Source organism: Microchirus variegatus (genome assembly GCF_963457635.1).
Source record: "Microchirus variegatus genome assembly, chromosome: 5".
Taxonomy (NCBI): Eukaryota; Metazoa; Chordata; class Actinopteri; order Pleuronectiformes; family Soleidae; genus Microchirus; species Microchirus variegatus.
Genome location: NC_139806.1, coordinates 16,803,897 through 16,815,921, shown reverse-complemented (window position 1 = coordinate 16,815,921; position 12,025 = coordinate 16,803,897). Strand labels below are relative to the sequence as shown.

The 12,025-nt window shown below is 39.0% G+C and overlaps 2 protein-coding genes across 2 annotated transcripts in view; both read left to right on the top strand.

Annotated features, from left to right (window-relative positions):
- The window catches only part of rab6bb (RAB6B, member RAS oncogene family b), a gene marked incomplete at both ends in the record, with an annotated part of 5,568 nt that extends 2,033 nt beyond the window's left edge, over positions 1 to 3,535 (top strand). Inside the window, 7 exons of the mRNA XM_083890499.1 lie at positions 1 to 8; positions 497 to 550; positions 952 to 1,057; positions 1,175 to 1,286; positions 1,448 to 1,541; positions 2,453 to 2,519; positions 3,471 to 3,535. The exon at positions 1 to 8 is cut by the window's left edge and continues 51 nt beyond it. Coding sequence (XP_083746625.1) covers positions 1 to 8; positions 497 to 550; positions 952 to 1,057; positions 1,175 to 1,286; positions 1,448 to 1,541; positions 2,453 to 2,519; positions 3,471 to 3,535 — 506 coding nt within the window. The remainder of the gene's footprint in view (positions 9 to 496; positions 551 to 951; positions 1,058 to 1,174; positions 1,287 to 1,447; positions 1,542 to 2,452; positions 2,520 to 3,470) is intronic.
- A 2,423-nt stretch (positions 3,536 to 5,958) lies between these two features.
- aire (autoimmune regulator) lies at positions 5,959 to 11,776 on the top strand (the record flags this gene model as incomplete). Its single annotated transcript, XM_083889570.1, has 13 exons — positions 5,959 to 6,111; positions 6,203 to 6,377; positions 6,692 to 6,820; positions 7,151 to 7,216; positions 7,306 to 7,428; positions 7,498 to 7,634; positions 7,718 to 7,839; positions 8,430 to 8,499; positions 8,777 to 8,908; positions 9,027 to 9,148; positions 9,732 to 9,810; positions 10,307 to 10,405; positions 11,693 to 11,776. Exons 1-13 carry the CDS (start codon positions 5,965 to 5,967, stop codon positions 11,774 to 11,776), a joined length of 1,485 nt encoding a protein of 494 aa, XP_083745696.1. The 5' UTR covers positions 5,959 to 5,964.
- Between the last annotated feature and the right edge of the window lie 249 nt (positions 11,777 to 12,025).

The following is a 12,025-nucleotide window of genomic DNA, read 5'->3' as shown; positions in this document are numbered from 1 at the left end:
CGTATCAGGTAAGACCGGATGCACATCGTCAAACTTCCTGAAACCTCAGGAGAATTCAGTGCTCGATATGATATCGTACTCTGTATGATAAGTGATGGTGGTTAGAGACGGCTAATGATTTCATGTAATGTGTAATGGTTTAGCACTTTCCTCAAATGTTAGATTTGCATGTATGTATTAATGGGACGAGCCATATAACAGTATATGAATGTGTCCTATTTTGACTATAATCATCTAAATAATAATAATTATAATAATAATAAATGTATATTATAAAGTTAGACTTCAAAAAAAAGAAAATAATGCAGATTATTCATTCCCTTATTTGGACGAGACGTCTAAATGATTGAGCCCCTGTGGCAAATCTCAATAACACTGATTAAAATGTTTGTCATTTTATGTTTTGCTTTTATTTAACATCTCTCTCTTTTTGTTTGACACAACAGAGGAGACTTGTAGCTTTCACTGATGTGTGTCCCTCCTTTCTCCTCCACAGGCAACCATTGGAATTGACTTCCTATCAAAGACCATGTACCTGGAAGACCGAACAGTAGGAAACCTTTACTATCTTTGAAACGTCACACGTGTAAACACATACAGATGAATTTCTACCTTTGCAGTCAGCCAGTATCCTGTACATAGTTTCCACTCTGTTTTGACTAATCCTTGATTTGATTTACTGCGCTCTTCATAGACTAACATGATTACCCCAAGATTATTTATAAGACGCAAAAAATAAAATGTGGGGATTCTTTGACTTTTTAAGCCGGGTGAAGTCAAATCCTGTTCTGTGGATCATCCTGGCTTCTTTAGCTGCCATTAATACAGCGTCTTTGTCAGGATATTATGTTCAGTCAGCCTGCACGCCAGCTGATACTGGCTTATCTCTTTGAAAGTTAACTTCTCGACAGTGCATAATGCAGTATGATGTGTGTGTGTGTGTGTGCGCAGGTAAGACTCCAGCTGTGGGATACAGCTGGACAGGAGCGTTTCAGGAGCCTCATCCCGAGCTACATACGAGATTCTACTGTGGCTGTGGTTGTCTATGACATTACAAGTGAGCAGCAACATGCTAACTTACCTTGTGCATGGAGGGATTCCACCTTGCTTTACTTTAAGCTGCACAGAGATGCAGTAGAAATGTACTTATTTAATGAAATTGTGTTCTCCACAGATGTGAACTCATTCCAGCAGACATGCAAATGGATTGATGATGTCAGGACAGAGAGGGGAAGTGATGTCATCATCATGTTAGTCGGCAACAAAACAGATCTGGAGGAGAAGAGGTGAGTAATTCAGCTGCACATCATTTAGTCGTTGACACAGAGATGTTTTTTTTTCTTCGAGGGAGCAGAAAGCGAACATGTTGTTGAAAGCTACATGATGAATAATTAGCCTTCACCGTCATGATGCAGAGTGTGGCCTGTTTTTTTTTTTTTTCCTGCAGGCAAATCACGATCGAGGAAGGCGAGCAGAGAGCCAAGGAGCTCAACGTCATGTTCATCGAGACAAGTGCCAAAACAGGCTCCAATGTCAAACAGGTGATGCCTGCAGTTTCTCCATATTTCACAGCATTTTTGTGCATGAGATCCTCTGCCGTCTCCACGTGTCTCCAAGGTGATCGAGTCACTAATATATGGAGACGGATAAAACGTTTCAAAAAGGTCCAGTGTGTAAGAATCAGTGACATCTCACGCCTTCATTTTCTAAGCAGGTCGGTGAACTACGGTGGCCTTCACATACCAGAAAGGATGTTCTTTGTTATCTTATATAAGGCTTGTTCTAAAACAAACAGTGTTGCTTTATAGTGTATATTATACACTGATATGGACATATTATGGGTTGTTTGTTCAATTTCTGCTAAAACACCTTTCTAAATATTACATATTGGACCTTTAGGTGTAAATATAAGTAGGCAAACGATGACTCCTGTTGTAGACTGTGTGCACTATCGAGCTGACTGAGCTTTATTTGCTGCATGTACTGTACTGATTAGGAAAATGTTGTACTTGGTGTACATGTCGAAAGGAAAAGAAAATCACTTGACAGCATTAAAATTAGCTATTTACTGCAGTGAGATGCTGCGGGTCAAGTGAAATTATCTGCCTCTCTTTACTTTTCTTTTTCTGTCGTTATATACATACAAAAAAAACATGGTACATTTTGTTTTCAATGTTACATGTTTTGTAATTATATTTTTGGAGAATGTTCGCATTTTTATTAACATACAGAATTATGTGCAGAGCTTACTTTAGTTGGAATAGAATAGGAATGACTGATAAATTATGTTGATCTTTTAGGTTTCCCATCCGACAAATAGCAATGAGTTAAACTGCTAATTAACTGCATTTCCACCTCCAATAAATCATCTCAAATCAAAGATCAGTGTACTGCAGCCTATGGACACATTTATTCAATTTACTGTCTCCTCCCCTCCTCCTCTCCTCTCCAGCTGTTTCGTCGAGTTGCAGCAGCCCTACCTGGGATGGAAAGCCTGGACGATGCAAACCCTGAAGGCAGTATCCTTTTCCAGCAGCTGTGACTCTGGCGCTCTGATGCGGCCAAACAGCAGAGAAACAGGCAGCTTATTTTTAATCTCTTAGTGGTTGCTGGCACCGTTACAAACACAAGTGCCCAGACTACTGTCTGCTGAGCCACAGGCCATTAAATCTTCTTCTGCTTAATAAAGAAGAAATGCACAGAGCCTTGGAAGACTGTGTTGATGCACAGGTATAGCACCCCTCTGTGGCCGCATGGGGAAAGGACATGTGCTTTGGATGGAAAATGGAGAGGGAGTGATTGAAAAGAGACATAATGTAAGTAAGTAGAAGTAAATGTGCATCTCATTAAATAATATTAAATTGTTTTATTTTATATTAGTTTTCATTTTATTTTAGAACCTGCTTACATTTGTCTTTACATTACAGCTTCCAAAGTTAATCTGACAAGTATTAGTATAATCCTCCATGAGAACAGCCTTTTACTAAACTATTACTAATGTTGTAGAAGGAAAGGCTTATGCGTAAAAAGTATGACACGTTGACAACTCGGCGATGGTGATGCTGCAGTTTGTACTTTTAAAGCCTTGAAGGGGCTGTGATAATTCTTAAATATCCATCTGTCAGTATGTGGATATTGTCCACAAATGAATGAAATTAAGTTTTTGTTTCCAACAAAGGTTATATTCTGCAATAATCATAATGTCAGTGAGGGAAAAAAATGGCTGATTTCATTAAATACATTTTTAAAGCAATGTCACATATGAGTAAAACCGTGTGACTTGATATGGGCAACTTGGTAAGCAGAGTGTTTAGTAAAGTGTTATGAATTGTATTATAAAGCACAGCACTATTCACCTCGCCTCTATTTTAAGAGATGTGTTTGTCTTACATTTTTATTGTATCTTATTGCAGATCTTTAATATTTCTTCTCTCAGACACTTGTCTTTTCCCTAACTTGACAATCCTCAGTGATCGACATCAAGCTGGACAAACCGGCCGAGCCTAGCGTCCCCGAGGGCGGCTGCTCATGTTAATGCAGAGCTGCGATCGGACAGCTCCCTTCACACCATAGGCTTGTTGTGTTGCTTACTACTGGTTAGCTTCCAGTTGACTTCTCTGATTGGATATAAGATGATCTGGGCCTTGTATCTGATTGGACAAATCAAATGTTATCTCTCAGTCTCGTTCAGTTGTAAAATATTGTATACTTTGTCAATATGTAAGTGACTGGCGGAGAAAAGGGAAGATTAAAAAAAACAAACAAACAGATAAACAAAAAAAACGTTGACATGCAAATTAACAAATAACAGTTTGGGAAAAATGAAAAGGGGGAGAAAAAACGTGACAACCAATGACGTTCTTTTCGCTGTTAAGTTTTGTATTTTTTATATATAAAATGGGAAAGCACCAAAAATGATGCCTAAAGATAGAAGGAGGAAAAAGGTGGAGGCCGAACACATCTGAATGTCTGCAGCACGCATGCACGCTGATCTGATCTTTGACTTTTGGCCTGCCCTCCAGGGTCTCTGCTCTCTGGACGCAGGTCGATTATCTTAGAATGTTTTATAGCATCTCTCTATAGCATCTCATGACGAAACGTTATCTCATTTGATATTCCCACAAGAGTCGACTTCTAGTAGGTTCACTTAACAGTAGCTGTGAAAACGTGGCACTCTATCTCTATGGGTTTAACTTTTATAGAACAAACTGTACTGTGGTTTAAAAAAAAAAAGGAAAAAAGAAGAAGTAACAATAAGACAACTTACTATCACACCTCCCCCCCCCACCCCAAAGAAAAACACTCCTCTCCTCCTTTCTCCATCCAATCTTCCCCCGTCCCTTCACCCTGGTAATACACATATAACAATCCACTGTAATGCACTGCACTGTATATAATAATGTAATATGTATGTTGTGAACGTCCCTCTGTAGAAGTGGTCCTTGTTCACCAGTATCAATACTGTAATAATGTTTAATGATTAATAAATTACAAATTAAAGGGCTTCACTCTCCTAACCATCAACATTCACCGGGGTATAGCAAAATGGTTTGCTCCAATAAATGTTTACCTTGGTTTTTCCTTTCCATGAAGTATAGTGATCATATCATGTATTTTATTTTTTAATATAAAGAAGGGTTTTGGTAAGATTTCACACATTCTGGGTTTTGTGTCTTTAACCACTTTACAGTTTAGTTTTCCTTGATAAATTATGTCATGAATTAACAGACAATGGTTTTGTCCCTGTAAAGGTTTAATTCCTCTTTTTTTGAAGATATAGGTGTTTAGTGTCAGTAGTACGATGCATATCTGCTTGTTTTATATATGTATAGATGTGTAGCTACAGGCGGTTGGACTTGCTTGAGCTCAGATACAGATTGTTCGCCTCTCATCAAAAATGCTTCTTCAGTTCAGTTTCTAGTGTAAATAAATAGAACTAGAACCATAAATAGCCTGATCTAAAAATATGAGTTTGAACTAGGATATAAATAGAGACAAAGGCTATTATCATTATTATTATTTTTTAAGTTTTGTGGTCAACTAATGCAGCATTAAGCCAAATCTACAGTAATCAATTATACTTTTTATACTTGGATAGTTACTTATCTTATAGACAGGTTTATAAGATAATCTATTCATTCAGTGAGAAAACAGTGTTGCAAAGTCAGACTGATACTAATGCTGAACTGAATGTCTGCAAACCTGATAGTTCAGGGGAAGTTGAGGTGGAAATAACCTTTTAAGAAGAAAACTGTCACTGTCACTGCCGCTGTCACTCACTCTGCTAATGAGAGAGGACAGGTATTCCCCTGGACTGACAGCACGTCACATGATCTCGAAGGGTTTTTCATCAGGCGGGCAGAGGCAGTTTGTGCTGCTGGAGTCGACAGATGAAGTCAGCAGAGAATAGAGTTGGAGGGGTTGGCCTTCTTAGATGTTCCTCACGGGTGAGAACTTGAGTGTGGGGAGTCTTAAAGTCTCAGCCAGTCAAGTATTGCACATACAGCACAGTATTGGTGTCATTTGAATCAAACACTATGTGAACTGATGGTGAATACAGATTCTAAGTTTCCAAAAAGATGTATATGCACGGTAACTTGACAGTTATATATAAATTTAAACATCATTCTGTAAACAAGACCATACACTTCATTTCCCATAATTCCACACCTAATTGCCTTCAGGACGTCTTAAAGGGGCAGGAACAAGATCAAGTGTACTTCCAGCAAAGGTTGATTTACAGATTAGTTAATTGTTGCTTACATCTCAAACATACAGGTACAAGTACACGCAATGAACTTTAATTATCACTCATTTCCTTACTGCTAATTTGGAAAAAATCACTTTACTCCACAACTGTATCATGTGTTTTTCCCAGACAATAAGACACACCTCTTCTATCCAACACAGCATATCTATGATCTCAGGTCTGCGTCACTCTGCATCTCATTGACAAAGCTGATCATGTCCAGAGTAGAGGCTTTCAGGGACAAAAACCTTCGCTCCCTACTGAGGGAGCTGAGAACCGACATTGCTATGGCTGTGGATGACCCTTTCCCTCTCGTCTACGGTCTGGCAGACAAAAACATCATCACTGACCAAATGCTTAAGGTGAGCAAAGGAAAATGCACAAAGCCTTAAAAAAAAAAAAAAGATGCTACACTCGTGTTTACACACTTCTGCTGTTTGTGTGGTTCTGCAGGACACTTTAGAGAAGCAGAGCAGTGAGGGGATCCACAAGGCCATGTACTCACTCCTGTCCTGTGTCCTCGAGCAGAGCAGATCCACTGTGCAGGCTTTCTGGAGCAACGTGACCAAAGACTATAACCTGGACAGCTACCCCAAGCTGCAGACTCTGGTCACTCACCTGCACTCAAGTACGTATTGATCAGGTGATAAAACCAGACGCTCATTTGTGGAATAACGTTTGTGCAATTCTTCTACATCTTTGTTAAACTTATTGCAAATAAGATAAATGTTACTTTTCATGTTTTAGTTCTTTATTGTATTTGTGTATGTAATTGTGTTGATAAAAAATTCTAATAATTCATTCTAATTAGTCTAATAACAGTTAAACAGCAGCTTTTATGACAGACTTTGAAATAATTGATATTCCCTGGATAACAGTCTTCAATCTATAGTATGTTTATCTCTGCTTACTCTTTTTTATTAATTTTTTTTTTTTTTACAGAAAAGGATGCTACAGGTTCGAGAAATGAGAAGAAATCTTTTGGCTGTGACAAAAGTCCTCACATGAAGAAGAGGAGCCACGAGGAGAGAAAGTTCTCACAGTATCACGCAAAGACAAGTGACGGTCCAGGTTATGTTTTCAGCCTCGTTTACCTCAAAATGTAAAAAGTAATACATGTATTTGGATACAATTTTCTGGGGATGGAGTTTATGGGGTGAAGAAAGAAGAAATTATTATTATTATCATAAAACAGTAATTAACCTTAAGGGTTAGGGGAGTTTAAAGTGAGCTGTGTTCTTTATAGTTTCCCTTAAAAACGTTCTTTGTGTTTCCAGATTAAGACGAGAGAAAAGGGGAAAGAAACATTCAAAGACAACTTGGTCACTGAGAATGAAACTTTTACATTTTTATTATCGTGCATTAAATCATTATTGTGACATCTTTCTCTTTTCACTTCAGGGGGTAAAGTGAAGTTGTACAGAGTGAAGAGTGAAGCTCCAGCACCTCAGCTACAATCTGGAAATAGTAATTTTAAATACAGTTTAATCAATAAATGCATCCACTTACAGAAGTCTTTGATATCACATAAACATTTGACTACATTTGTGCTGCAGGTGTGCAGGCAGTGTCCTCCTCAGTCCAGAGGGGAGTCGTCCTGTCCTCCTCCTCCACTGAGCTGTCAATTATCCACAAACCTAGAGAGAAGATCCACATCAAGCAGGTGTTTGGCTCAGATGGTAAGTAAAGTCCATCTCTCACAAATATTGATGAAACTGTCTGACATTAACCTTTTGTCTGATTATCAGAACTGAAGACATCAACAGGGAGTGCCAGGAAGTGCATCAGCATCGGTGGAGATTTGTACTCACAAGGTCCATTAGAGGAGGCGAGCTCAGCGCCTGTGTCCACTTTTATCCACAAGGTGGCGACAACCACAGGCACGGTACAGCTCATTCTTCATGATACACAGTCTGCATGTGCCTTACACTGTATGTCACACATGTATGTGTGTGTGTGTGTGTTTAGGGCCATTTTAATGATGATGAGTGTACTGTATGTAAGGATGGAGGAGAGCTGATCTGTTGTGATATTTGCCCTCGAGCTTTTCATCTGACCTGCCTTGACCCTCCACTCATGTCCATACCAAGGTGAAAAATATTCATATACACTACTGTTCAAAAGTTTGGGGTCACCTATACAAGTTTTTTGTGTTTTCCATTAAAACTTACACTTTTATTCATCAAAAGAGTTGCAAAATGAATAGAAAATATAGTCAAGACATTGACAAGATTAGAAATAATGATTTTTATTTAAAATAATAATTTTGCCCTTCAAGCTTTGCTTTCGATAAAGAACCAGCAAAACTGTTTTCAGCTGTGCTAACATCATTGCACAATGGTTTTCTAATCATCCAATAGCCTTCTAACGCAAACACAATGTACCATTAGAACACTGGAGAGATGGTTGCTGGAAATGGGCCTCTATACACCTATGTACATATTCCATTAAAAAACAGACGTTTGAGGCTAGAATAGTAGTTTAACAATGTATAGAATGTATTTCTGATTCATTTAATGCTATATTCAGTTAAAAAAAAAGATTTTCCTTCAAAAATAAGGATATTTCTAAGTGACCCCAAACTTTTGAACGGTAGTGCACGTACATCTGTCCATATCAATGTATGTCTGTATTCATGTTTGTTCGTTTTTCCTCTCAAATTAAAACTTCTAATCTGCAGTGGCACGTGGCAGTGTGAGCTGTGCTGTGAGAACAGAGTGAAAAGAGAGGAACCGCAGCTGCCTTTACAAGTGAGGGTCAACATTAGATCAGGACGTTTACATCGGCTCCTAATGCTAAATCAAGCATTACTTTATGAGAATAACTAACTTTGAATATTATAAGTGATATATAACTCACTGAGTACATCAGTAAAGGGATTACAAGCTTCTTGAATTGTACAAATTGTGGTGTAAATACACATAATCCCAAATTTACCTCAAAGAACATGTAATTTCTTGCGTGTCTGAAAAGCTTTTACAAGAACTGAAGGAACACTGATGAACACACAACACTAATGTGTTACAGTCACTCATGGCCCAGCCTCAACAAACAACCACCAACTCCATCGTAGACGCGTCCTTCTACCCCTCGCTGTCGTCCTCTTCCCTCACAAGTATCTCTGCAGCGTCTAAGAATCATCCCACTGCCAGAAACCAAGTAAACACCTGATGATGCTGTGCTCTGCTCAGCCTGTACTTCATCTACCTGCAACATAATGTTTAGATCATAACCCATTTTTGTATTTATTTCTGAATGTGTTAAACGTGTTTTGAAGAGCTCAGGTGTGAATCAGCTCAGCGTGAGAGAAGTGTGCGGCGTCTGTCGCCTCGGAGGAGGAGACTTGACTCAATGCCTCCAGTGTTTTGAGCGTTTCCATGTGCACTGCCTCTTCTCCAAGTAAGACATCCACACGTTTCTCTTTTTTAAACCATATACAGTCGACTTGTAATGAAGCAATTTTAGAAATCGTTTAAAAATATCAAAGTTTACCTCCCACATGCATGTAAATAATACTGTAAATCTGGTTCAGTGATGCCTCCTTATATATATTTATATAGATAGATAGATAGATAGATAGATAGATAGATAGATAGATAGATAGATAGATAGATAGACAGACAGACAGACAGACAGACAGACAGACAGACAGACAGACAGATAGACAGATAGATAGATAGATAGATAGATAGATAGATAGATAGATAGATAGATAGATAGATAGATAGATAGATAGATAGATAGATAGATAGATAGATAGATAGATAGATAGATAGATAGATGATTGGTTACTGGATCCTATTGGTTCATTTGTATAGTATTACACGAGGAGCCTGTGTAATCTGTTTAAGTTGTCTTAGGAAAGTGTCTTTTCCTCCACAATCCTCTTGAGTGTTAGAAATTGCATATTGATTGAATGTAACATTACACGCTGTAGAGGATAGTCTAAGTCACTTACTGTGTGTGTGTGTGTGTGCATTAGAGGAAGATCCATCTGCTTATCCTGCTCCAGATCCTGGACCAGCTCTGCAGAAAAAGAGTCTGAATCAAGAGGCCTACAGGTTTGCACATTCTGTACAAAAAGAATCTATAAATCTTAATTTTTTTTTTTTAAATTGAGGTTGAGATACTGAAACACAGTCAGAGATGATTTTGCAGTGCACGTCCCAGTCTGCCGCTGCTACACTTTTTACTGTCATGCACCAAAGTCCATAGAGAAAATAAGCATTTTTAGCTCTCCGGAACCCAGCAGGTTCCAATCTACTGCTGCCTTGTATGTGGAAGTGTGTGTCACTAAACCCAAACAAAGGAATTCCTGCTGTGTTTACAATCACTCAATACCTAATTCAACCATACTTCCTTACTATACTACACTCTTAGAGATGAGGGTTCCAAAAGGGTCCTTCTACAAGAGCTTGAACCATTTGCTTCTGAAAAACCCTTTCCTGAATAAAAGGTTTTCAAAGGGTTCTTTTTTTTCTACTTAGCACTTTTATTTCTAAGAGTGTACCTTATCCCTTCAAGTGTGTGTGTGTGTGTGTATGTGTTTGTGTGCAGGTCACCCCAGTGGGTCCGAACACACTCAGTCATGATCACAGCTCTTCAGTTCCTGAGCCCATCCTCCATAAGGACGAGCTGGACTCCATCCTGGCAGATGTGAGTGTATAACTCAGTTACAGATGTAGACACTCATACACTCATTGTGGCCATGCATTTCAGACACGGGGGAACCCTAATGACCAAACAATGTGTGATAGAGTGATGTGTCATAGCGTGGTGTATTGTGTTGCCTGACGTGCACAGAGGTTTAAGTTTCTCTCTGCTGCAGTGATGTGTAATGTGCAATGGAATATACTGCTCATAAATATGTTTTATATGTGTACAAAAAGTGTTTTGTTTGTAAGTTCTCCCTGTGTGTGTGTGTGGGTTTTCTCCAGGGTCTCTTGTTTCCTCCCACAGTCCAAAAACATGCAATATGATGAGGATTAGGTCAATTGGACACTGTAAAATTGACTGTAGGTGTGAGTGTTTGTAGTGGATGTTTGTTTATCTCTATAAGTGTCCCTGTGATGGACTGGCGACAGGGGTCTACCCCCCCTTTTGCCCTATGTCAGATGGATGAATGAATGGGTGGTTTTTTGTAGCCTTAATTATAGCCTTAATCAGCAAAAGCCTTTATACAACAGTCCAAATAGACAAACCAGCCAGAGCATGGGTTTTAAAGCACAGGCTGATCATGTTAAGGCCAGTGGAGTTCCCAGATGCACTTAGGAAAGGGAAGGGTAGAGTGCAATCTCACCTTTAGATCACTAATTATTAAATACTGGACCTTAAATGTATGATAATGTGTGTTTCTTAGTCTCCATGTAATGGCAGTTAATGATATAATGTGTAGGAAATTACAACAACATGCATGTTGCAGCTCTCACCTCAGCCTTCCCTTCCAAGCACAGGCTGACCTCTGGTGGCCTTCGTTAAAACGAACCTTAAAAACTTGGTGGTGGTTCAACACTTAGAGAAAACATCCATCCACCCATCCATCCATCCATCCATCCATCCATCCATCCATCTTCTACCGCTTTATCCTCCACATGGGGGGGTGCTGTGCCAATCCTAGCTGACATAGGGTGATAGGCATAGGACACCCTGGACAAGTTGCCAGTCAAACAGACAAAGAACTATTCTCTAGAGAAGACCCACTCCTTATATACATATACAGAGCTCTCTTTTTTATATATTCCATTTCTGCCAAATGGGAATAATTTCATCTCCGTCGTTACTTTGGACCTTTAAGACAAATAAATGTCGAGGGTAGTAACGATTGTTGCTCTAACTGTGCTGATATCATTTAGTGTGTCAGACACATGTTACCATATGATGGTCTGGATTGATTCTTGTGTTTCATGTTGTTTTTTTTCTCTCTCTCTGCCCTTTGTTTCTCAGCAGAGCTCCATTGACGGCATCTTGCAGTGGGCTTTCAACAACATTTCTCGAACTCTTCCAGACTCACAAGGATGTTACCAGTGACAGTAGGACAGACCTGCACACATGCATGATGGGCTCTCAAAGGCTACAGTAAACCCTGTTTTATTATGATCCTGCACAAGAGCCAACAAAAATGTTCCAGCATCTTTATTACTGCACGTAGTTTACTTTTAAATCATAAGAAGCCAAGGTAATAGGGAGTTTCTATTCAAACTGCAGTAAATACACTTTGCCATCACTTCACCACTGTAAGCCTGTTCTTTCACCTTCATGTGATTTACGTGTTTTTAC